This window comes from Pimephales promelas, chromosome 4, assembly GCF_988280905.1.
Source record: "Pimephales promelas chromosome 4, fPimPro1.hap1.1, whole genome shotgun sequence".
Taxonomy (NCBI): domain Eukaryota; kingdom Metazoa; phylum Chordata; class Actinopteri; order Cypriniformes; family Leuciscidae; genus Pimephales; species Pimephales promelas.
In genome coordinates, this window is record NC_142772.1 from 37,375,390 (window position 1) to 37,402,645 (window position 27,256).

General features: G+C 37.2%; 1 protein-coding gene and 1 pseudogene across 3 annotated transcripts; one reads left to right on the forward strand and one right to left on the reverse strand.

Moving 5' to 3' along the window:
* The first annotated feature begins 4 nt into the window (after positions 1-4).
* Positions 5-15,243, forward strand: arap1a (ArfGAP with RhoGAP domain, ankyrin repeat and PH domain 1a). Of its 3 annotated transcripts, none has more exons than XM_089130433.1 (29): positions 5-796; positions 1,884-1,919; positions 2,611-2,696; positions 2,840-2,941; positions 3,073-3,142; positions 4,508-4,628; positions 4,749-4,945; positions 5,030-5,139; positions 5,675-5,874; positions 5,961-6,046; positions 6,174-6,356; positions 6,453-6,627; positions 6,739-6,846; positions 7,605-7,740; positions 7,839-7,941; positions 8,770-8,944; positions 9,038-9,247; positions 10,231-10,446; positions 10,526-10,631; positions 10,888-11,035; positions 11,335-11,403; positions 11,605-11,685; positions 11,801-11,918; positions 12,423-12,536; positions 13,476-13,606; positions 13,723-13,805; positions 13,925-13,960; positions 14,697-14,760; positions 14,905-15,243. In XM_089130433.1, exons 1-29 carry the CDS (start codon positions 752-754, stop codon positions 14,932-14,934), a joined length of 3,339 nt encoding a protein of 1,112 aa, XP_088986559.1. In that variant the 5' UTR covers positions 5-751; the 3' UTR covers positions 14,935-15,243. The 3 variants fall into 3 exon arrangements, with proteins under 3 accessions (XP_088986559.1, XP_088986560.1, XP_039515474.2); XM_039659540.2 differs by having other exon boundaries at positions 7-796; positions 11,602-11,685; XM_089130434.1 differs by lacking the exons at positions 13,723-13,805; positions 13,925-13,960; positions 14,697-14,760; positions 14,905-15,243 and having other exon boundaries at positions 11,602-11,685; positions 12,423-12,528; positions 13,476-13,561.
* Positions 15,244-21,296: 6,053 nt separating this feature from the next.
* LOC148981740 (uncharacterized) lies at positions 21,297-22,064 on the reverse strand (annotated as a pseudogene).
* Positions 22,065-27,256: the final 5,192 nt, after the last annotated feature.

Sequence of the window (27,256 nt, forward strand, 5' to 3'; positions counted from 1 at the left end):
AGTGTTAACTCATTTAAAGCAGTGGCAACTGTGGCACTCTAGACTTTCAAATTGTAGCGAAAGTGCTTGCTTACAAGTCTAACTTTCCTCCTTTGTCTAAAACGGGCTAAAAAAAATCATTTTTTTTTTCGAATGTACATATAAAAATCTAGTTAGCCTTCATTTCTTACTTACAAAAGCACATCTTCCGGTTCCATCGTAAACAGTTAACCCTAGAATTGTGGTAACGTTACAATTTGAACATTCGTGGTCACCGCAACTGATACTGATCATATGATGATCATAACCTACCTCAATCAGAAGTCTTATAACAACCCCTGCTGCAGTCTTTAGAGGGCAGTGAGTTAGAGTTAGAGGGCACACACATTTGATCGTCAACGTCAACAAGCAGTTGCTTGAGACGAGTGGCAGTCAGAAGGGAGGATGAGACTGAAAACAGTCTGGATCTCTCCTCTGTTTTCAGAATTAGCTCATCCGACTTTGGGCCCTAAACGTGTTTTTCAAAAATTAAAAAAAAAAAAAAATCAATTTTAGAAATTCACATTTATAAGCTTCCTCTAGTCTAGTATCGAAAAGCAATGAGTTTGGCCAACAAAGGTGAGATTAGCTGAACTCACAGACTGAAAGGAGTGCTTCTGAAGCGCAAATAATAGTTATTATAAAGTTAGGAATTGCAGCTATGGTTCTTGAGTCATAAACTTCCTCATTTTCCAAATAATAGAGCTCTGTGAGCGCGCGCGTACGTTTATAAATGCCTTGTAATGCTGTAGGGCTTGGCAGATTTGACTGGACACAGGTAACTTGTTCTCTTCTTTTATCTGTTACTAACATAACACTTAAACTGTAGCACAATTTTATCAGATATCACTATACATAATGATATAGTAGTAAGGATGATGAGCCTTTTTTTCCTTTATAAAATGTTTTTTAAACACTAGCTTTTAAGTGAACCATTCAGTGTTTTTATTCTGATTGTGACATTTGACCAATATCTGATATTAAACTAAAACGAATCTTTATTCCTCTTATATTCACTTTAAAGTGTCTGTTTCTGCACGTGTGCATTTTTTGTAAACAGTTTGATGTAGGTAGAATGTTTTTGTTATGTCCTCTGTAATGTTTTTGTGTATTTGTATGGGTGTGATTATTTTTATTGTGTGTGTGTGTGTGTTTTGCACACAAGCGGAAATGGTCGAAGCGGGATAAAGTTTTAGCTATTATCTTGGTTTCATGAAGAACACCAATCTGAGCTTACTTCCCATACTTAACCACAGTGAAGAAGAGCATTATTGTGTGCTCTAAAAGAACTATTGTTGCTATTGATATCTTTCAAAGGTTGTATGTTTCTTTATGTCTGAGCTGGGGAACTTTTAGAAATGCTGAGCATCAGGTTAGGTGGCTTCATTGTGTGTGTTACAGTAAATTTGGGTGAGGCGGAAGAGATGTTTTTTTTTATTTCTGTAATTAATGTCATGGCCTTACATCAGGGTTGATGGTATCAGGGTTATAGGTCATAGGCCTATGTGCTAACTAGCGTTGTCCAGGTGGTTGTTTTTTCAGAGTCATTTATGTAAATTGGGCTGGAAATATTCCTTATTACAACTCAAAATTAATGATAAAAATGATTATCCTGAATCATATAATAAAGACAACGAGACATATTGTTTTTTAGAGACTCTTCATTTTATTTAGTTTTATTTTTCATTTTGTCAAGACTCAAGATGGTTTGAAACTGTGCCAGGAAAAACCTGATTGTCCTATATTTTATAGATATTTCCAATATGTTAAATAAGCCACATGTTATTGTTCTTTATAGTTTTTTTTGTTAGTTTATTGACTTGTTTTGATAATTAATTGATGAATGTGTTCTGCATCCTTCAAAGGTACACACACCACAATCCCAGAACATGGCTTCAAAGGTACATTTTGTGTCTGCAACTGAGTGTGTATACTAGTGTTCTGTCTATGTGACAGTTAAATAGCCATTCTATTGAGCCTGTATGTTAGAGAAGTTCATCATAGTACATCTTTAGTTTTTGTCTAATAAGTATTCTTTTCTACAACAAAGTTCTTGCTAAAAATAGTTCAAAAGTTTGGTGTTGGTATCTTTTTTAATGTTAAAAAAGTGTCATCAAGGCTGCATGTATTTGCTTAAAAATACAGTAATATTTTGAAATGTTATTGGAATTTATTCTATTTTAATTTATGTAATACATTTTTATATTTTAATATATTTAAAAATGTTTTTTTGTGACGGCAAATCTTTCAGCGTCATTCCTGCAGTCTTCAGTCAGTGATACATGATCCTTCAGAAATCACTGTATGCTGATTTTCTGTTCAAGAAAGATTTATTATTATTATCAATGTTGAAAACAGTTATACAAACATTTTTGTGGAAACTGTGATACATTTTTCACTTGATTCTTCGATAGAACGCCATAAGAACAGCATTTTAAATATAATTTATTTGTAAAGTTATTAGTCTTTCATATCACTTTTGATAAATATATTTTCCTATTACTGAAATTTTTCTATTCTTACTGACCCCAAAATTTGAAACAATGGTGTTTTATTTATCATTTTCATCAACGGTTGTTTGTCTTCCAACAGGAGGATCTATTGCGAGACATACAGAAGTGTTTCATCAACCTGAAAGTTGAAGAGGACAAAAAAGACACAGTCATGCAAAGAGAGCGGTGTGTTCATGAATCGTTTTTTACATTTCTTTTTATTCTGTTGTGTGGAAAATTTTATTTTGCTTTGTGCGTCTATTTGTGCTTGCAGTGGAAGAGAAATGAGAATTATTCTGTTGTATAAATACAGCTTTTGTTGATCTTAGTGAGGACAGTATTGATATCCGATGTACAGAGTTTCCTGATTTCTCCGAGGAGTTCCGTCAGATTATTAAAGCTGGCTGGCTGGACAAAACTCCCCCAAAAGGGTAAGAAAGAATTGTGACTTAAGTGTCTTTTACGAGTTTATAACAAAGCCTTTTTTTCTGAAATTTGTGGTTTTATTTATATTTCTAATCATATTTATTTATGTTTTATAATATTTGTTTTGTAATTTCAGTGGCAAGATTTACCAGCGTCGATGGGTCCAGCTGGATTCAGAATATTTGAGATATTTTCAATACATCAAGGTAAAATAGATGAATAAATCGTTTTTTTTTTCTTCCCTATCCATACATCCATTCTATAATCTTGTGAGTAAATATTTTCCAATATCCTCCTGGTAATTAAAATGAATAACAATAAGATCCTTGCAATTAGAATAAATACATAGATTTCCTCGTTCACCAGGCACATTCCTTTCCTTCCAGAATGACTATAAAAAGTCCAGTCTTGTTTTAGTTAAGGAAGTTAAGTATTTATTGTACAAACAACTTAGAACATGATCGGAATGGAGAGAGGGGATGATGATAATTACTGAATGATGACGCACACTAAAAACGAGAGGAAAGCTGGAATGTATTTCTGCCTGGTTTCGGTCACAGTGATTAAATTGAGACTTACATTTTCTGGAATTTAGAAAGTTTATCAATTTCCTGATGTTTTTAGAAACCTTAGTCAATCACCTTTATTTATATAGCGATTTTTACAATACAGATAGTTCCGAAGCAGCTTTACAGTGATAACAGGAAAATAATTCAACAAAGTTTGTTTCTGCTGTAGATCTAGAAGAAAATAGCGTCGTAGTTCAGTTATCTTAAGTTCAGGGATGGTTAATTTTTGTTGTAAACAAAATTACACTGAACAAAATTATAAACTCAACACTTTTGTTTTTTCCCCCATTTTTTATGAGCTGAACTCAAAGATCAAAGACTTCTATGTACACAAAAGGCCTATTTCTCTCAAAAATCGTTCACAAATCGGTCCAAATCTGTGTTAATGAGCACTTCTCCTTTGCCTACAGTAAACCTCGGATAAACAGAAAGACTAGCATTACCGTAGATGCCATTCTTCTTTAGGTTTTATAGGAATTAGGAAGCATTCCTGGTTCCGGCTGACCAAGTTTATGCAGCCTTACAGTACTGTGTTCAGTCAGAGTCAGACTGTAAAAAACAAAAGAGTTATATATTGAAAGATGTACACTAGATCTGAGAGAAAAATAATCAAATAATAATGATTAAGAATGACATTTTTCTCCACTGCCAGTCCTCTGCACTCCAACTCTGATTTATTATTATATCTGTCACCACTACGGTATCATTACTCTATAACTCTGTCAATTCTGACCAATACTGATTATCTGATAATGTTTTGATTTTTAACTAAACAAAAACACACTATAAAATAAAATATAATTTAAAATACTACCGCTGAATTTAGGCACCACCACAAATATATAATGTACAAGATTATACTTAGTGAGCAATAGATGGCGCCAAAGGCAAATTAATAGTAAAAAAAAAGGGAACAATTCAATCTGTGAAACAACATTTTAATTGAATTTTAATGAACTTGACTCAAGTGTTAAAGAATTTCTCTTTCTCGTTGTGTGACAGGAGGTGTACTCTAAAAGGATGGTGTCTCTGGAATCTGTCGATAAGGTGGTCAGTGTCGGAGATTTACGATTTGAGGTCCACAGTCAGAGCCGGATATTCCTGTTTCGAGCAGAAACCACTCGTGTGTATTTATCACTGTTTTATTCTGACCACCTTGCAGATTGTCACTGACACATCTTTGTTTTTATACTCAGGCTGTGAATGATTTTCATACATTTATAATGTGTGTGTATTTTCACAGAGGAAAGAAATGACTGGGTGGGTTGCATTGAAAAGATTCTGAGCGACCACAAAAATAGTCTGGAGCCCCGGAATCTGTTCTTTAAGAACGGTAGCGTGAATATTTGTTTCGAGGGCAACCTGGAGATGTTGTCACCACGCACCAAAGTCTTCATGGTTATCAGTAGGGACAAACTGTTCCTCTTCAGAAGCCACGAGGTGTGAGTCTGAGTGTGAATAATTGTCTTAACGTTTTGGGGGGGGTTATTTGATAGATTAGTTGTGTTTGTGTTTTTTATGTAGGAATATGTTCAGGGTGTAGGCATCACTGACATAGACATGCGAATGGCCAATGTGAGAGATGGAGAAAACAAGTGCTCTTTCACACTCACCACTCCATACAGAGGATTCAGGTAAACGCTGCAACTTTTCACTTTACTTTTCACTCTTTGCACACAAAACTTTTTCGTTTTATTTTTGTTTTATCTATATACTACTATAGTGTTTTTTATTAGCTTTTAATTTTTATATTTTCAGTTTAAAAAATATACGTTATTGGATCAGGCCCAGCGCCACAGAGCATGATTTGAACCCAGGGGTGAACCTCCAACCACAATTGTTGTAGTGAGATTTATTCAAAACTAGGTTTAAGTTTTTTTTTTTAATGGAACAATGAATATGAATATTGTTTTTCCAGTTTTTACCATTCAGAGAACATGGTTTTATTTTGACAGGAACAAATACAGTTTCATAGTTTTATTCAAACAAATTTACTGAAGAATGGATGTCGCAAACAACGTGCTTTAGATAAGATGTTATTTTGTATGGACATGACATTAATCAGTGTTTTTTACTTGATTAAGCCAAAACTTTCAAACTTTTACTTTTTTCCCTACATAAATTAAAATAGCTTTAACTTCATTTGTATGCTTCTCTCTCTCTGTCTAGTTTTGTGGTGAAGTCAGTGAGTGAGAAGCAGAAATGGTGCGAGTTACTTAATGAGTGTGTGAGTCGCTCTCTGTCATGTGATGGAGTGTGTGAGAGCATTTGGCGTGTGCCATCAAACCGTTTGTGTGCGGACTGCGGCTCTTCGATGCCAGAGTGGGCGTCTATCAACCTGTGTGTTCTGCTGTGTGAAAAATGTGCAGGTACACACAAATATTAACAAATGACAGCAGCAGCTATGAACCGTATATGTCTGCTCATAAATGCGTTCACATTTGTGTGATAACAGGTGTACACCGAAGCCTGGGCCAGAACGTGTCAAAGGTTCGCAGTCTGAAGTTGGATGAACGAGTGTGGACTGATGACCTCATCAGGGTACAATGAATGTGATTCATCCAGTCTTCTGTATAGTTACATCTGAGAGTTATATTGATGCTTTGCAGTTAGAGTTTTGCCGTTCTTTTTCTGGATGATGTCTGATAATCTCATTTTGCATTGCCAGATTTTTCTGCTTCTGGGCAACGGCAAAGCTAATCAGTTCTGGGGAGCAAATATTCCCCCGAGTGAAAGTCTCAGTGCCAACGCCAACAGCGAGCAACGTCTCCAACACATAACAGCAAAATACAAGAATGGAAAATATCGCAAATACCACATACTCTTTGGTCAACAGGAGGCACTCAACAGAGTTAGTAAATTCGATCTAAATGCTAAATAAATGACACTAAATGCACATTGAATGAATGTTCTGCTCTCTCATATCTGTTTTTTCTGGGTTTCTTAGGCTCTGTGTTCAGCGGTGCAGTTGGCTGATTTGTTGGATACTCTCTCGCTGCTGAATTGTGGGGCGGATATCAAGTGCAACACTGGTATCCCAGAATTCCCTTCTCCGCTGTCTTTGGCAAAACATTGTGGCCAAACGGTACAAGCGGAGCTACTTATGCAGAACTTGAACTCAGGTATACAAATACATACAAAACTTTAATGTAAATTTGTTTAGATACACAGGTTCAGAAGTTTCATGGGTTCAGCTTTTATGTCTAAACTCATCTTGTTCTTTTCTTCATCAGAGTCTTTAACACCAGTGGTTAAAGATGTGTCCATTCGATCCCATTCTGGCTTCCTCTTTAAGACTGCCTCATCAGCTCGGCCAATCACAGACCACAAAAGCAGAGCAGGTGTGTCGAGCCCTCGTAGTCATAGACATCATATAGATAGATGTGGATATTGACACGGACGAGCCGAGCCGTGGGGCCGCCATCTTAAACAGGTCATCCGCTCCACTCAGTGTAATCTGTTTGGCAGGTACAATGAGCGGTCAGCGCATTTAATGAATCATATCTCATTGAATACCGAACTGATTTTCATGCGGGGTTTTTTTTGCTGCAAAGGTCATACATGTTGCTATGATACAGGACACATGGGATATTTTATTCACAAAATAATAGTCCAATAGTCCGGTAATGTTAAATGTTAAATCTTACTTGTGAAAAGTAATTCCTGAGCGATAGTCTGCCGATTTGAGCAGGAATATGCTGCACAGTGCACTGGCATCTACTGCTGCTATGCAACACAATAGGAATATGACCGGTTCAAGATGGCGGCCGGATTTCTCAGTGGTGCCCAGCGGCCAAAAGGGAATCTAGTATCTATATGATATCTATGCTCGTAGTTTCATTGGTTTAGTAAATTGCTGTGTTATGACTGGCCAGTGAATCTCAAGGATACTAAGCCTTGTGTGCTGGTGAGGATGTTTGTCTTCCAAAATTAGACTACAGTTAAACTTTCATATCATGAAAAGTCATGAATTAACTTTTATATTGTTTTAGTACATTTTCAAATGTATTAGCTTACTGTAGCCTTTAGTAATCTACAAGTTTTCATGGTGTGTGTGTGTGTGTGTGTGTGTGAACCTTTTATGGAATTTCTATTGTAGATTTCTCTCAGCGCTGGTGTTGTCTTGGTGATGGAATGTTTAGCTACTTTAAGAGTGAACAGAGCCACAACAAGTGTGGTGGGATGAAGACCAGTGAAATCATCTGCCTCTCTGTCAACAGCCCAGGGAAACATGGGTAATAAACCATGACCTTCAACCTTATTTGAGTTTACTTTTACCACATGAATCCCTTTGCATGCTATATTTATCATGGTCTCTCTAATTGGCTGGCAGCTATGAGCACACCTTTGAGTTGTACTCTGAGGAGGGGAAAGTCTACCTGTTTGGAACTGATGATGGCAGCATTGCTAAGAACTGGATTCGGGCTATTGCCATGGTGATTAAATTATTTATTTATTTCGGGGTTTCTTTTAACCATAAACACATTTTTTACAACTCGTTTGAAAATACCATAACTGTAGACTAGCGGTTTTCAAACTGGACCAAAAGGTATTAATACATTTTCATTCAGCATGGGCTCAATAAATTAACAATAAAGGGATTGTTCACCAAAAATAAAAAAATCTGCCATTTACTCACCCTAAAGTTGTTCTATGAACTTCTTTCTTCTGATTTTTTGACCAATTGATGGGCCCCATATTATGTCAGTGGGGCCCATTGAATCTGGTTCCCATATTCTTCAAAAAAGTCATCTTTTGTGTTCAGCAGAAAAAAGAAATTCATGCTACAGGGTTGGAACAACTTGAGGGTGAGTAAATGATGACAGCATTTTAATTTTTGGGTGAACTATCCCTATAAGCCTTAAAGCCATTAAAAAAGTTACAAAAGATTTCTATTTCCCATTTATTTAAGAATCCTTAATGTATAACAGTTTCCACAAAAATATTAAGCAGAACAACTGTTTTCATCATTAAGTAATAATAAGACAAGTTTCTTTTCCACCACAGGAATAAATTGCATTTTTAAAAAAATGTTTTACTGTATTATTATCAAATAAATGCAGCCTTTGTGAGCATAAGAGACTTCTTTCACAAACATTTTTTATTTCTAAACGTTTATCTCTACTTCCTTGCAGCCGTCCATGCATTGCTCTGTAAAGCTGCTTTATATTTTGCAAATATGCATTATGCAATAAAATGGTTATATTATATTCTAATACGTTGGTAAAGGAGACAAATCACTGACCCACTCCCTTCTTATTTAGGCTATGCTGCCTCCTGCACTGTTTGATGTGTGTGGAACCTGTGATCGTCTGGGTCGCCTTCGCTGCAAAGAGGGCAGGCATGGCATTGGTTGGTTTTGCCTGAGCGGCTTCAAACTGCAGGTGTTACTGGAAGACAACGTGCAAACAATCGACCTACGCAAGCTGGTCACGCTCAGTGAGTTACAGCACACAGTTATAGCAGAATCATATGCCAATCTGAGACAATATGAAATCTATATTTACTATGTGAATGTGTGTGTGTATGTAGCTCTCTCTGACAGTGCTGGCTCCTTGGTGATGGTGTGGCGGGGTGGACCCCTGCATTTGCTAGCTGACCGCAGGCCTCATTTTGTGGGCTGGCAGACCTACATTCAGCAGAAATCCGGTGCTGGAGATCAGCCGCTATCCCAGCAGCAACTCACAGATCTGGGTGTCCCTGTGACTATTGACCGCTGCCTGGACCATGTAACACGTTATGGTATACAAACAAACATTCACATTACAGAAGAGAGCACAAACATTCTGTTATAGAAATTAAAAATTATTTTAAAAATGATATGTCTAGTTATGCTAAGCTCTCTTAAGTATTTATTTGGGTGGGTGAGCCTTAAAGTCAAAAAGGTTCTGCCATCATGTCGTTGATTTTACTGGTCTTGTGGCAGGATCATGGCAGAACCATGTTTTGTGTACAAGCGCATGGCCTGTTGCCTGTTGTGTGGGTCATGTGCTTGTGTTGTCTCGTTAGATACCCCGACCCCTTGTTATCCTCGGCTTGACATTATTACCTAGTCTGTGTCACCTGTTCCCCTCATTAGTTTCTCCCTATTTAATCCCCTTGTGTTTGCTGTCCTGTGTCGGTTCATTGTCAAATATAGGCAATCTTTGCACGTGACTCTGTGTGAGAATAGTTTATTTCCTTCCTGCTTTAGTCTAGTTGCACTGCCCTTCTGTCATGTTTTGCCCCCTGTTTGTGTGCATACCATCTGCGTTTGGGTTTGCTCCTTCATCCACATAACACACTAGTGACTACCGGTAGTCTATTGTTCTTTGTCTATTGACAAAGTTGTGTTAGTCTTTTCTTCCCTATTGTGATGTATATTCGAGTTGAACGGCTTCTTGAACAAGAAAAATGAAGGACAGGCTTGATTTTGACCATCGGACCACCATTGTGGTTTGTGGTATCTGCAATCTCATATGAGGAAGAGAAATAGCTGCAAGAGGAAAGGGAAGATTTAAAGGGCACATGGATTTAAAAATAAATAATGATGTGCATGGATAAATCATTTATAAAAATACTATACTGCTATATTCCATAAAAATAAGATTTAGATACAATTATTTTTCTTCACGCTGTCACCAAGTAAATCACATTCCTAAAAGTAGGAAAATAGAATTGTATAAAATAAATGGCAATATTTGGTGTACTCAAAATACAAACATAATGTCACTTTTTTTTTTTAGGACTGTTGTCATCAGGAATCTACCGAGAGAGTGGCATTAATTCTCATGTGACCAAACTGCTGGAGAGATTTAAAAATGATGCACGGAGTGTAACGTGGTGTGATTCTGAGTATTCTGTGAATGTTGTGGCTAACACGCTAAAACGATTTCTCAGAGAGGTCAAAGACGGAGTGTTTAACGGACAAGAGAACAGCGACGGCTGGCTTAGAGCTGCAGGTGTAGAAAAATTGGAGGAATGTAAGATGAGATGGTTACAACTGTTTAGACAGTAACTTACTTTTTTAACACCCTGCAGGTCTGGAGAACAGAAGTGAGAAGATTAATAGATACAAGATTCTCCTCTCAAACCTCCCAGATGTTAACAGAGAAACACTCAGAGTCCTCATACACCATCTGGTTTGGTATATTATATGACATGTGACCTGATCAGCTGTCTAAAAGCTACAAAGTACTAACCAAATCACTATAAAACAATAGTTTACTTTCTGATTACTTCAAAGCATCCCAGACTAGATCATGTTTAATATGCTTTAAAAATATTTCTGTGACTACTACTGGTTGATTTGAATTGATCACAAGGAATGTGGTTGGATATGTGGTTATTGTTAGTAGTACATCCAAGAACTTTACCTGAAATGTGAATTTCTGCTTTGTCAGTGTTCAGCACCTGTCTGATGAGAATCAGATGACTGTACGAAACCTTGGTATCGTGTTCGGTCCAACACTTTTTCAGATAGATGGAAAAGATACCACAGCATCTCAGGTTGTGGAGGAATTGATCCAAAACTACTGCATCATTTTTAATGTGAGTCTGTCTTTAATGTTGGTACTTATCACATTAGTTAGTTACATTGATGATTGTTCAGTTCAGTTCTGCTTAATACATGAATAAAAGACAGAAGTGACCACACACACACACACACACACACACACACACACACATTTTTTCAACTGCTAGAGGTCCAAAAGTTACACAGTGTAGCTTTAAATGTTTATTGAAATTTGATTCACACACTGACATAGAGATCAACTGATACACTTATCAAGTAAATATTAATTAGGAATATTTTGAATATGGTGTTGTTAATAAAGCTTCTTTTACAGGTCTCAGAGTCTGACCTTCAGAGGCAGCTAAACATAACGTCTGTCATCCTGAATAAACACAACTCCCAGGTCAGAGTTCACAGGACACATGGGCATTTTTACGCTAAGGACATTTTTAAATGCTGTTAATAATGAGTTGTAAAATATGTGTGTCTGTGTAAAGAACTGCTCATGTTGATTCGATGGCGAAACTGAATAAAGTGGTTGATGAATTATAGAATTATATAGAGATATTAGACATTAATTGTTGACTTGATTATGTTTCAGAAGTCGTTGAGTCGAACTCCATCCAGCTCCATTTGTTCTGTTTACCTGGAGAAGAAAGAGGACGATGCAGGGGTTCAAGTTCCGGTGGACATTTAATCCTAACTTAAATTTTTGTAATTATGTACTTTACCTGTGTGGACCACACCTGTTTGTTCCAGATCAGTCTAGAAGTGTTATTTGTGTGTACTCTATGTGTTAGGTTGCGGCGGATATGACCGTATTCAAGTTGGTTTCTGTGGTGCTGGAGCTTAAAGGAATTCAGCAAGCCAATGAAGAGTTCTGGAGCTGCTATGAGGTTCTAGAGAAAGAAGACATGGGTAAGATTTGATCCTATTAAAAGTGGCACTGATCAATGACACATGAAAATAAGAATGACCTTTCTGTTTTTTAATATTTTAGTTGTTTTTCTGATTTATTGATTGATTCATTTAAGTGTCATGTTGATTTGCTTGTTAAGAGGCAAACTATACTGGTGTCAAATTCAAATATGACACCTAAATGATTTTAGATTAACTTGGCCATAAACAGCTCAACAAACAATGAACTGCTTTTTGTCATTTGCAATAGGGAACAATGACAAAAGCTTTAATTCATCTAAGATTCTTGGTTTAATTTAAAAGTGCATTTTAACATCATAGTAGTTGTTTAATTAATTTTTAATCTAATATTCTGTTGTATCGTGGTGTTGTGCTCAAAATGTACTAAATGAATATGGTAACTTTTTCTTTTGGACATGACACTGAATGTGGTATCTTGACTTTGATGTGGTTTGGAATGTTTTTTTTGTTTGTTTGTTTGTTTTTTGCTTTATTTTATAATAGCGAGAACACTGCATTACCAGGAAAGAGTCTTGCCACTCTATTTCTCACTTGGTGGAGACTGCCACCTGTTGATTAAGAGGAATCAATACATCATCAGCATCATGAGGTACCTGGGTATGTCTTGTCACACAAACACCAATGCAAAGTGTCTTTGACGATCTATTTTATTCATCATAGATGATGAGAAGGGTGGAAAAAACTAGTGTGATACATCACGAGATATTCCAAAAATATTGAAAACTACACATTTAAATTCTTGTTTACAATGTTAATTTATCTGTTTGCATTTAGAAAGAGTTTTAATTTATTTAATATGTGATATTGTAGATTCTAAAATGCTTTTTAAGTATACATTTTAATTTTGCAATGAGATTCATATTTTGGCTCAATGTTTCTGTTTACAAAACGTATATATACTTTAGCAATATACTTTTTTTTGCTCAAAACTAGGGCTGTGAAACGATTAATCGCATTCGCATCCAAAATAAAAGTTTGTGTTTATATAATATATGTGCGTGTAGTGTGTATAATTATTTTGTATATATAAATACACACATATACTGTACATGTTTATATTTAAGAAAAATGTGTTATTAATACATCAAATATTTATATTTATGTGTAATATTAATTTTGTGTAAATATATATAAAGTATATACATGCAAATATTTCTTAAATATATGCATGTATGTGTTTGTATTTATATATAAAAATAATTATACACACTACACACACACACATATATTATGTAAACACAAACTTTTATTTTGGATGCGAATAATCGCGATTAATCGTTTCACAGCCCTACTCAAAACATTAATAAAATCACAAGAAACATTTTTTTCTAGACTCCAAATCAAGCGTGTCCTAAGCTTTTTACTGGTAGTGTAGTGTACATAATATAGTGCAGTAAAGAATGCACAACAATTAAGTGAATAAGAAAGTACATCCTGAGTATTAGCCTAGTGCATGAACACTGCTTAAGTTGTTTTAGGAGCAGTGCAGTAGTTGTTTGCTAATGTGTGTGTGTGTGTGTGTGTGTGTATGTGCAGAGAATAAGGTGAATCTATGCAAGAGTGGGCCATTACGCGTCTGTGAGGTTAAAGGTGAAAGTAGCAGAAACTTCCACCTTCGTCATTGTGAGCTTTCTGGCAACACCTTCAGACTGCACAAGGAACTACAGGTGTGTGTAATTCATACTGTATGGTTACACACCAGCTGCATTAAGCATAAGAAATACATAAACATATTTGAAGCAATAAATCGATCTTTAATCTCTGAAGGCTTTTGTTCTTTTAGGGTTCTCAGTGCGAGAGGGAATTTCCTGCCAAAGAGCTCAAGCTCTATCATGGTTGCTGGAGCAAACTGCATCCACCCACCCCGTAATGAACCGAGACCACCTAAACACAACATCTACTCTAGAGCTTATCTCACAAGTATAAACTCATGTACTGAGATGCAGTTTGTGTTGTGTAGTAAATTCTTTACATTTTCTTTACAGATGGGGACTAATGCTGATTCATGACAAGCGGCAGTGGTGAGTCTATAGCAGGTTTTGCGAGAGAACGCTAAAGCTTTGAAAATTTTATTTTCCTCCCATCCAATATTTTTCCACCACCATGTTCTTAAAGGGGATTCATAAATATTAGATGTTTTATGTTCTTAAAAGCACAATGCTGCTTTGCTGCACTCCATTATGCACCACTTTATAAAACGGTGCTTGTCAATGCCAAAATGTTTCAAATGACCAATCAAATCAAAGAGTTGACAAAAAGTGTTAGGTAGTGTTAGAAAATGTGTGAATGTGTTCAAATTGTGAATTTAACACAATTAATGAACGTGGAAAGTCTTTCAGTAAAAAAATATATTTGCAAATGTATTACTTTGTTGAAAAATTCTAGTTGTTTTGCTATTTTTCTTTATTCTTTTAAATCCATTTAACCCTGTAATTGCTTTAAATGAATATCACTAGGATATTTGTGACTAAGACCCTACAAAAAAAAAAAAAAAAAAAAAAACGTTTTCCAGAATGTTTTAAAGCTTACAGCCTTGTAACAATGTCCTCATTCTCGTCATATAATTATTTATAAAATATAGTTTTGCACTATTTTTTGGACATCCTTTTTCTCTGTTATAATAAACAATGAGTAGTTACTAGTTGACCAGTTAGACAATTTATTTTACTAGTTGGCAACATCCTTGAACATTTAAATTCTACCACATCTTCATGTCCCTGCTCACCTTACTTTGTCTCTGGATCTTTTTTCTTTAAGGTATCTGTGCTGTGAGAATGAGGATGAGTTGACTGAGTGGACAGCCACATTTTACAGCATCCAGGTACAACCCCTGGCACACAGTCTTATTTGTTTGAATTCTAGTTAAATATACATAAGAACAAATGAAATATACAGAACAGTATGCAATCAAAAATGTCACATATTTATTGAATCAACTAAAGAGTTTTTCATTTCTTATTCATAGTACAATGGTGACATCTGGCCCTCCTGGTGAAATAACTTCAATGTAACTGATGGGTTGGATAACAGCAATTTATTCTGATGGAAGAAACACAAAAGAAAAAAAAAATAATGAATATCACATAAAAGTATTTCTAAACAGAAGGTGTCCATCTCAGATTCTGAATTATTACTAGCAGCACACTGATCTCTTGCATTATGAATGATCATAATGTGACAATGATCAAATTCCTGTCTCTTTGATTCTTGTATTTTTGGCATCAATTGGCAAAAAAAAAATAAATACTGTACCTCAATTCTGAATTGTATGTATGCTGAGTTAAATACATTGTTTTAAACAAAATTTCCAGTGTAGATTAAAAAAAGAATTAAAAACATGAAAAAAAGTCCTATTGGTTTGGAACATTAATATGAGTAAATGACAGAATTTTAAATTTTTGGGGAACTACACCAAGCTTTGCTATTTCTGAGAAACCTGTTTTTTTGTTATGAGAAGAAACAATGAAATCTTTCCTTGACGGTTTTGAGAAGACGTGTTGTGACCATTTTGATCAAGAGGTGTTAAAATCTGTGTGTAGGCTACATTCCTGCATTTGCCAGGAACTTTTATCTGAAAGACATTCCATTAAAACTATATATTTAGAATTCCTTTAAAGTGAGCTACAGGAACACCGTAGGTAAGTATAGCTGAAGCTGGTGAGCTCACCATCCTGCTTCTGTCACCACATGAACTCCCTCCTACTTCCTTGATATGCATATTCATATTGGTATCTATGATTGGTATCTGAAATTCAGCTCTACAGAGACACAAGACCAATGGCAGGACTAATGATTTTTTCCCGGCATGTAATTTCTCCTTAGTAATTTACTTTTGTTTTTTTGATCGCAATACACTAAAGCATATCTGGTGTAAAGTAATTTTGAGTTGAGACAAAATATTCATATTAGTATTTTTTTTTTCCTTGAGTACACATTTTATGAGTTCACTTTCAAACAGTCACTTCGTATTGCATAGCTAGCTATTGAGAGTGAGGAGTTGACGTCATGGTAAATGTGAGTTAGAATTAATGAGTTACAGTACAGAGGATGATATTTATACAGAACAGCTCCTGGACAAGATGGAATTTATTATATTATGCTTAAATATGCAAATGACAGACTTCTTGAAAGTAGTATTGGATTTATATAATAAGATATGGGTAGAAGGAAGAATGCCAAAGTCATGGAAACATGCAATAATAATTCCAATAGCTAAACCAGGGAAAGATGCATCGATAGCAGGGAATTACAGACCAATTGCGCTTACATCAAATTTATGCAAGTTGATGGAAAAAATAATTGTAAATAGGCTAATTTATGTAGGCTACTTGAGAGTAAGGGAGCGTTGGCACCTAATCAATATGGTTTTAGGAAAAGTCGATCAACATTAGATGCATTAGTAAAGCTGGAAACCGATGTAAAGAAAGCTATAGCAGTCAAAGAGGGATTAGTGGCAGTTTATTTTGATATGGAAAAGGCATATGTTATGGAAAGAGGGAGTACTTATTAAAATGAAGAGAATTGGAATAGAAGGAAGAATGTTTAATTGGGTTTTAAGTTTTTTATTTGACAGAACAATACAAGTTCAAGTGGGTATGGAAGTATCTCAAACTATAAGTGTGGAAAATGGAGCGCCTCAGGGAATTAATATTAGTATTATTTAATATTATGATTAACAATATTTTTGGAAAAGTGGCACCTGGAATTAATACTGGCTTATATGCAGACGATGGAATAATGTGGAAAAGAGGAAGGAATATATCTTATAATATGGATAAAATCCAAGAAGCTATAGAAGTTGTTAAAAAATGGTCATTTGAATGGGGTTTCAAATTCTCAGTATCTAAAACATGTTACCAGATATTTACGAGGAAGAAAATTAAAGAGAATAAAATGTTACAATTATATGGATCTTCGTTAGAGAAAGTGTCAAAATTTAAGTATCTAGGATTGTGGTTTGATGATAAATTAATATGGAAGGACCAAATCGACTGTATATTAAAGAAATGTGGTAAAGTTTTAAATTTAATGAGAGCAGTAGCAGGACAAGATTAGGGTGCTGACAAGCAGTCATTAAAGAGTATTTATATTGTTCTTATGAGATCAACATTAGATGGATGCATTGTTTATGAGTCAGCATCATCAACGATGTTAAAGAAACTAGATGTCATGCAAGCTAAAGCATTAAGAATCATTTTAGGAGCAGTTAAGACCACACCAATTGCAGCGTTACATGTAGAGTCATCAGAAATGGCATTATTTATAAGACGACAAAAATTGGCTATGGCATACTGGATAAATTGCAGGGACAAAAAGATAATCATCCTGTAAGGGAAGTCCTGCATGATTGTTGGGAAATTTTAAGTGCAACAGGTAAAGGCTTTGTGTGGAAAATAAAAGGGTGGGTTAATGAACATGGTCTAGACTCAAAATCATTTGCACCAATAGTAGTAATATCCCAATTCCACCTTGGATGCTAGCTCAACCTGACATTGATATAAATCTAACAACAGGTTAGTATAAATACATATGTTAATGAGTTTATTAAAAACTCACATCTACTCATTTCTTCAAATACATGGTTCAAAGAGTAGGATAGAGACTGGAAGGACAGGGACTGCTTTATGTTCCAGAGTTTAAGGTGAGGAAGCCTGGAAGGATAACAGTATATACAGCTGAGATGACAGCTATTTTAATGGCACTAGAGTGGGTTTATGAAGTTAGACCTGATAATGTAATAATATGCTCTGACTCAATGTCAGTTCTTGAGAGTTTACAATCATTGGAAACAAAGAGACCTGATATTTTAACAGAAATCCTGATCAGGTTATACAGTTCGATAATAATTATCGGTTAAAATAGGTTATAATAATTTTATTTATGTGGGTTCCAGCACACGTGGGTATTCAAGGTAATGAAGAAGCAGACAAAATAGCCAAAGAATCATTAAAAATGGAAGAACCAAATATAAACATTTCATAGAGCAGAAGGAAAACATTTAATTTTAGAAGCGTGCAATAAGAAATGGCAGTCAGTTTGGGACTCATGTCATACAGGTCGGCATTGTTATAAAGTCCAAAAAAACATAAAGCGAGGTAAGAGAACAAGTTATTTTCACACATTTAAGAACAGGACATTCAAATCTAAATAATACTTTACACATTATAGGGGAACATAACACAGGTTTATGTGAAGTTTGTTCAGTAGAGGAGACAGTAGAACATATATTGAAGAAATGTAAGGCTTATAATAAAGAAAGGAGGATTCTTAAGGAAGAACTGCAAGCAGGGTGCCAGGAATTCACTATGATGGTCCAATTCAGGGAAACAGATAAAGGCAATCATGAGGTTTATAAAGAATAGTGGGTTATATAATAAGATTTAGGAAAATTTAGTTCATTCTCTTCACCATCTTTTCCATCACAGTAGGTGGCGCGATGCACCTTTAAAGTTGGTTCGCAACCCGCCATAAAACCAAAAGAAGAAGAAGGAGACGTCGTCATGGTGCAGAGCCCCTCCCCTCTCCGCCATGTTGGATTCCGGCGGCAAAACTTGATTGTTTACGTGTGTTGTTAACGTGGTAGTAGAAGAGGTTATCACATTTCCGCACTGTTAACCATGCCTGGAAGTCACTGCTGTGTTAAAAACTGCTCCAGTACCTCACACGATACAAATGGAAAACATTGGAACAATGGAATTCAGTTTTTTAGGTTACCAAATTGGACACAGCATCAGGAAGAGCAAGTCTCTGACCTGACGACGAGACGCCGGATTGCTTGGTTGGAAAGGACTTTACTTTCGATCTCACGAGTACATCCTGCATTTTCTCTGCATTTTCACTCGGGTACGTTATTCTCTAAAAAATGTCTTTATGTTGTTATCTCTTAAAACTACAAAGTGCAGGTTACCTAATGTTGTTGCAAACCCTGAAGTGCACCTTAAATTGCTGTCCAGCCACAGAAGAAAGCCTCATAGCTTTCTAAAGATTTGTGGCTTTTAAACTTCTGCATAGTGTAGTAACTTGTACCAAAAACAAGAAAATTAAAATTTAAAATTAAAATTAAAAATTAAAGAGAGGCTTTGTACCATGACGTCTACTCCTCACTCTCCCCACTCTGAATGAAGTTCGAGGTTGTGATGGTCGTGTCTGATATCCCTTGCCAGTTATTTTGCGTACAGCAATCTTCCTGCAGGAATACGGTAAATTTCTAGTGTCAAAAAGAAATGATGCTGGGAGATGTTTTATATTTAGCGCGCTCACCACTCCTGTGCTTGTGCAAAGTCACGCAATCGCTCAGAATCTGATGACTGCATCAATGGTTTTCCGTTGCTTTCATTTTGTTCATCAATTGATGTTGCAATGTTATATATATATATATATATATATATATATATATATATATATATAAGTCATTCTTGAGTCACACAGTTCAAGTCAAGTCTCGAGTCATTGGATCTCAAGTCAAAGTCAAGTCATTTTCTTAATTTAGTCAAGCAAGTCTCAAGTCCTTAAATGTGCGACTCGAGTGGTGTACGCCACCTTTGGCTAACTCCAGGCTTGGGAGGGTTACTTTAAAAATGTATTCTGTTACAGTTACAAATTACTTAATAAAAAAGTATTCAGTAATGTAATCCAACTACCACAATATGAAAGTAATGTAACTGATTGCTTTTGGATTACTTCAAGGACTGATATTATTTTAAAAAACAACTTCAACAACTTTGAACTTTTATTTATTAAGAATTTCACAGACCTGAATATATATATTTTTTAAAGGGCTATAGAGACATCTAGTGGCTACAGTATGGTATTACAGATTATTTTGTTTTATTTTTAACGAACATGTAGACTACAAGGAAATAATAACACAATATTTAAAAATTCTACACAATCTACATATTAGTTTATTTTAAAATAGGCCTACATGTTGTTGACTGAAGCTGCGATCTTTCTTAATTTCCCTGACTGAACTTGGACCGTTGGCAGTGGGAGTTCCCCGACGTTAGCAGCGAACATCTCCTTAAGTGAGACTGAGAAGAGATTATGAAAGGACCATTTAGGTACTAAAAAAAGCTACTCTCCTAATTTCTATAGATTCCAGCATCACTAGAAAACTGCGACAACCGCGATCATACAAACCACTGAATTTTAAAACAGTAATAAACATTACATACAAGCTAACAAGGCACAGTTTGCACTGTACAACCATGTTGTTGGCATTTTCCTCTTAAAAAACAAAATAGCAGCAGTGGGCAGCATTGTTTCTTGCAGCAGTAATTCAATCTGTGTCTGAGGAGATTGTTGTTGAGGTTCCTCGACGTCCCGGTTTCCTGCACCGGTCTCTTTGGCCCGGCGGTTAAGGGGATTTCAGAGAGGTCCACAGAAAGCGTCCCAGGCCATGCAACACTTCCTGCTTAAGGGCTCTAGTAGCTCTGCATCGAACAAACACAAGCCAGTGTTCCTCTCTGGCAATCCAGACCGTGGTTTCCTAAGCTGGTCCAGTTATCAAACACAGCTCCATGGCCTATCCCTGTGAGGAAAGACCTTCTGACACAAGCGAAGGGAACATTGTGCCCTCCACGTGTGGCCCCTAAATGGGTATCCAGGCACCTTCCTGTGAAGTTGATGAACACTATATCTAAAGCTAGGGCTCCGTCGACTCGGCACCTCTATGCTTCGAAATGGGCATTTTTTTTCTAGCTGGTGCTCGAAAAACCATATAGACCCAGAGTCATGTGAGATATCAGTGGTTCTTACATTCCTACATGAGCTGTTGGACGAGGGCCGTGCCCTGTCCATGCTCAATGTGAATGTGGCAGCCATTCCAGCATGTCATGTCCTGGTGGCTGGTCAATTGCTGGGAAGAAACGACCTGGTCGTGAGATTTCTGAAGGATTCTAGGAGGATTAACCCCTCCTCCAGTCCTCCCTCTGTGCCACCATGGGACCTTTCCATGGTCCTGTGGGCTTTGAAGGGTCCCCCCTTTAAACCACTCCAGTTGGTTGATCTCAAACATCTCTTGCTGAAAACAGCTCTTCTATTAGCATTGACATCTATCAAGTGAGTGGGTGATTTGCAGGCTCTCTCTGTGAGTCCAGCATGTCTGGAGTTTGCTCAGAATAATTCTATGGTCATCCTCAAACCCAGGCATGGGTATGTGCCCAAAGTGCTCTTGACTCTTCCCCCTTCTCATGGGTATGTGCCCAAAGTGACATTATTGACTCTTCCCCCTACTACTGAGGATGGGGAGGTTAATCATCTGGAGCGTTTTGCATCATTTAGAAAATCAGACACACATTACATTGCTCTGTGAGCCAGTTATTCCTAAACTTCTTAAAAATCTTATTACCTTTTCTTTTACTTCTTTGGGAATGAAACATTACCAGCACCAGCCCAAAAGGGATAAATACCATCTCTTTTCAACAGGTCAGGCTTGCCCCAAAAACTTTTCCAATTGTTAATGAATTCTATATTATTTTGCGGACACCACTCCAACCGGACAACCGGTGATTAAGTGAGGACAGTCTACTAACTATCTCACCACTCCTGCGAACAGGAAGGGGGCCAGCGCAAATTACTGTGCCTGACATCGTACTTGCGAGTGCACACACCTCTTTATTAATTTTGGTGATCTCCGACTGGTGGAGTCAAACATCATTAGTGACAACATGAATAATGAACTAAGAGAATTTACGATTAGCATTAGCCAGCACTTTTAAATTTGCTTTGATGTCAGGCGCTCTGGCTCCCGGCAAACATGCGACTATGGTTGCTGGTGTCTCTTTTTTCACGTTCCAAGTGATCGAAACACCAATTACCAGGGCACAGTCAACAGATTTCTCAGTGGGTGTTTCACTGAGTGGGGCAAATCGATTTGTTATGGGAATCAGAATGGAAGAGTGGTTCTTTGATCGGCGACTAGAGCAGCGATCCCTAACCGTCACCCATCTGCCCTGCTGCACGGGCTCTACTTCAGCCGGAACCGAATCATGTGAAGAGTTCACTATGCTAAGCTCATCCAAAATAGTATCTAAAACTCCAGAACAATTACTGTCCTCAATTAAAGTTTGGATGCGTGTCTCTACTTCTGAAATCTTCTCCGTCAGCCTGACTGTCTCCTTGCATTTATCACATATAAATCCTATATTGTCATCGGAAAAGGCTATACTAAAATTATTCACCGTGGTTGTTGACTGATTCTTACGTACTTGAGCTTTTATTAACTCCGAGACATGGGTGCGGGAGAGATAATAAAAATTGAGTGCACAGGTAGCGTGTTAGCAGCACGCTAGCGAGTTACTAATGTGCTGTGCTAACAATAATGGAAGCTAGCGATGTAAGGTTAGTCTGAGATGCTGGGTAAGCTGTATTCAGTAATATAAACAACTAGAAATAATAGTAAATGATGGTTCAAAACAGAAAGAAATACAAAGCTAATACAAGGCTTAGAGCTTACAGCAGGCAGACATGAGCAATCGATCAGTAGAGCAGGATCTGCCAAAATGGATTGGTGGATTAAAATGGATTATTAAACGCACTAAATGCATAAAGTTTTCTGTGATGGGTTTGTGTTGGATAGAATACAGTTTGTACCGTATAAGAATGATTACGCCTATTGGAAAGTCACCTCAAAGATAGCGGAACCGTGTGTGTGACCATTTTCATACACATGCAAACATATTTGGAATTAGATTAGTAAAGCAAATGACTTGGCTGTGAGTGATGTATGACAAGGTACACCCATCCCTTCAGATGTTTTACATACAGCCACCAGGTCATAGGGTGCGAGTGCAGCAGAGTTTGAGTGGAGTAGCTAATGTAACATTTCCACGTCTGCATCCTAATGTATCTCATAAAGAACTATGTACTAGGCCCGCTTTCCTGTTTACACAATCCTCCTAAATGGCCCCCTGTGCATCGTAATCAAGTTGTGTGTAGACGCTGTCAACAGCCTGGCCATTTTGCTAGCCACTGTGATAATGAATGTGTTGAACCTCGATCGATCACAGTCTCGTTTCAGACCGAGGGTAGGATCCCAGCAGCAGCTGTCAAAAAATGAAGTCCCTCTGAGTCGTTGAGTCACGGTTCTGCTTAGAGCAGTACGGGAACTCCCATACTCTGCAGTAAAACAAAAGTCAATGTTAAGTGAACCAACTTATCAAATTCAAAAAGTTTTGAACTATAGCCTATATAAAAGTATATTAAGCCACAATAACCAAAGAGCATGGATTAACAAAAGATCCTGGATTATTTAACAGCAAAACGTCAAACTTGAAAGATAGCCGTTAAGGTGGAAGAATAATTTCTTTGCCTTCAACAAAAGCACACGCTCTGACATACTCCTTTTTTCATGCCTCTCGTGCACTTTTAACTGCAGGCCAGAGCTTCTTTCTCTGCTCTCTGTCTTCCTCACAGAAATCTTCAGCAAAGCGTAGTTTATTAATCACACATATACATTTTTTTTTTTTTAGCAACCTTCTAAACCATGTCACGGTGCACTCTGCTGGAGAATTGAAGAATTATAGGTCTCGGCTTGTCGGTTTGCATCCTTGATCCTAAGCAATGAACAGTATCGATCACATCTGGAAGTTTGATCCTTCCCTCGGGTAACACCTCCAGACAGATTTGAATGACTTCAGCTCGTATGTTTTGATCTGCTTTCTCCGGGACTCCAAATAACTCCAACTCCCATATGCAGTTTTCGTGCAAATTGCGACGACGTTTTTCTTTAATGCATCTTTCTGTATTAGTCACCTTTATCTTTAATTTTATCTTGCATTAAGCTCCAAAACTCTGGAATAGCCTTCCTGATATTGTTCGAGGTTCTGACTGCCCGTCCCAGTTTAAAACTAGATTAAAGACGGATCTCTTTAGCCAAGCGTTCACATAATGCTTACCTTTTATTCCTCTGTTGAATCAGATCGAATGCATTTAATATTATAAAACTTGAAGAGTCTGTAGGTTATTTAAATAGGTTGCATAGTATTTACAGTCATTACGTTCCTGTGTATATTGCGTAAATGATGGGTGGTTGGGCAGACATTTTGTTTTGCGGTAAGTGGAATGCCATACGGAACCGTTGCCACTGAAACTGCATTAAAGCACCAGTGGGGCTCGACAGCCTTAGTCAAATGGGTTGGCGCGTATGGTTGGGTTGCGGAGAGATTGTGGTTAGGTCTCAGCAACAGGAGGGATGTAGAGCTGGGCTGAGCTGAGTGGGGGACGGAGGGGGATGACTCTGGGTCTTCAAGTTATTAACATCTACTCTCGTCTCGTGTAACAGAAATAATTATGAACAGCAGCTATGCTAATTATTTCCCGTTTGCTTTTCTGCTGTTATCTCGGTACGCTACTCCCGAGGAAAATGGCGTTTGTCAGCTCCAGTTTGTATCCAGCCTCTCACAGAGATTTCAGATGCCCCAACACTTGCGATGAGACAACTCAACGCCTGTGAAGAGACGACTCATGCCCTACATATACGATATGTTATGCCCTAAATTATTACATGATTAACTAAATGTATTTTTCCATATACATTTCTGAAATGCACTTTCTGCAAAGCTGCTTTGAAACAGTATGTATTGTGAAAAGCGCTATACAAATTAATTTGAATTGAATTGTTTTGTTTTTTGTTTTGTTTTGCTAATATAAGGTGTACATTTTCTAGTAGTATGAGAATTCTGTGTTAATGTTATCCTTCGGGACATAATGGCTTGGACTTATTATTACAGATGTACTGTAGTCATGCTGCTGTACAATAGATTGTCTCAAGCTCTTGCCATCTCAAATGCTGCAATTTGCGATGTTCATATTATTGATTGTATGGTTGGAAATATAATTCATAATCAGGTGCATGCTCGTGGTTGTGTGTGCCTGGGTATGAAAATAATATACTTGGATTTTTGCATATTTTGTGTTAACTTTATAAATACAATATAAATTGTTAAATGCAGTGTTATTAGTTGAGTTACATCTGGTAATATAACCGTGAAATCCATGAGTACTGAGAGTATTGAACATAGGGGTAGGTGCACATAAGCTTCCTTGCTTCAGCATACTCCTTTTGAGCTTCTTTTATTGTGTAATCTTAAGACTTCTAAATTTACATTTATTAATTTAGCTGACGCTTTTATCCAAAGCGACTTACAATTGCTATATATGTCAGAGGTTGCATGCCTCTGGAGAAATAAGTATAAGACTGAGGACATCCATACATTTCTTGGAGGATAGAAATAATCTTTTCTGGATCCTCCCTCTCTGCTCTAGACCTATATTTGACTTTATTGTTGGCTTCCTCCTCCAAATGATCATAAATAAACGAACTATAACCACCAGGAAACAGTCTTGTTAATCCAATTAAAAAGGGCCAAAAAATAATAATAAATTGCTCCCGCGTTAAAGACCATAAAACCGATTGTTCTCACCGGTTTTGGGAGTTGTTACCAATGAAGGTTGATATTCTGCAAATCAAGCCCAGGTCATTGGTGACAAGGTTCTTGAAGTACGAGCTTAGTCCCAGGTCTCACGTAGTCTCCCTTTCCACTTAAAGCCTCCGTTTTGTAGTCCTCTGATAAAAAAAACATTCCCCCGTCAGCTGACGTGGATTTGATTAGATAACTCCCATCAGCTGCAAACTGACAGTCAGCTGATCTAGCCCGCGACAATATAAAAAGTCACGGCACGTACAGTAGTACAAATGACCAATCACAATGAAGCCCTACATGTCATCATAATGGAGATACAGCTTGATTATCATATCATGCTAATATTTACAATATTATACATACAAAAAACAGTGAACTCTAAAACGTATGTGGTGATGCCACAATCTATGCAGCCTAACATTGAATTATAGAAGTCTATAGGGTGTTGTGTATGCAAGGTCAAAGAGATCTGTTTTTAGCCTAGCTTTGAACTGACAGAGTGTGTCTGCTTCCCGGACAATGTTAGGAAGATTGTTCCAGAGTTTTTGTGCTAAATAGGAAAAGGATCTACTACCAGCAGTTGATTTCGATAATCTATCAACTGGCCGGAGTTTTGAGATCGCAATAGACGTGAAGGACTATAATGCGTTAAGAGCTCGCACAAGTACTGCAGAGCTAAACCATTTAGTGCTTTGTAAGTAATCATCAATATTTTAAAATTTATACAATGTTTAACCGGGCTAATACGGTCATACTTCTCGGTTCTGGTAAGAACTCGAGCTGCTGCGTTTTGAACTAGCTGAAGTTTGTTTATTAAGGGCGTTTCAGTTCAGGACATATGTGCTGCAGCAAGTTGGGCTTCGCCTCACACATTTGTCCGATTTTATAGGATGGATGTCACTGAGCCATCACTGGCTCGTTCTGTCTTTTGTTGCATACATCACTGAGTTGGTTGACATGCCTTCTTCCGAAAGCATATCTGGAACACGGGAGTTCTCAATATCCCATAGTGAGATACCGAGCGAATGATAGAAAGAGAACTTTAGGTTACTTGCGTAACCCTGGTTCTCTGAAAACATGAGTGAGGTATCTCACCACACGTCTCTCCTTGCAGTGCACGGAGAAGAGATATGCAGAGAATGAAGTGGGGACCACTGGCAACGGTATGAGGGAGGTGGGACTCCTGCATCACTGTTGTGATTGGTCTGTCAACTGACAGAAGTGGTGTGATTGGTACTTCCAGATCTGTCATACTCAGAGGCGTTCCCATTGTTAGATACCTCACTCATGTTATCAGAGAAACGGGGTTACGCAAGTAACCCTAAAGTTATTTTCTGAGACTTTCTGACTGAGATTGAGATTTTCTGAGCATGCAGACGTGGAAATGTAACTTTAACTACACTCACACTCTGCTGCACTCACCACTCACACCCTGTGTCCTGGTGGTGTATGTAAAACATCTGAGGGGATGGGTGTACCTTGTCATACAACACTCACACCTAAGTCATTTGATTTACTAATCTAATTCCCAATATGTTTGCATGTGTATGAAAATGATAACACACACATGGTTTTGCTATCTTTGAGGTGACTCTCCAATAGGCGTAATGATTTTTACACTGTACAAACTGTATATTTTATCCTCTTACACTAACCCTACTACTATCCAACCCATCACAGAAAACTTTCTGCATTTTCAAAAAAACAAAACAAACAAAAAAACAAAAAAAACCATGATCATGCAGGTCTGCAGATTTTGATTTTGGGTGGATACAAAAAAAAGTCGTCTCAGTCGTCTTGCTTGCTATGGCGAGCAAGACGACTGAGGCCTGCCTGTGAGACACACCAGTCTCTTACCTCTCACGGAGTAGCAGGAATTTTCTTAGCATGGTT

Coding starts and splice junctions, on each gene's coding strand:
- arap1a (XM_039659540.2), top strand. CDS start 752: ATGCCTTGTAATGCTGTAGGGCTTGGCAGATTTGACTGGACACAG. Junction 10,632..10,887: donor CTCATACACCATCTGGTTTG/GTATATTATATG, acceptor CTGCTTTGTCAG/TGTTCAGCACCTGTCTGATG. Junction 12,537..13,475: donor CAGCATCATGAGGTACCTGG/GTATGTCTTGTC, acceptor GTGTATGTGCAG/AGAATAAGGTGAATCTATGC.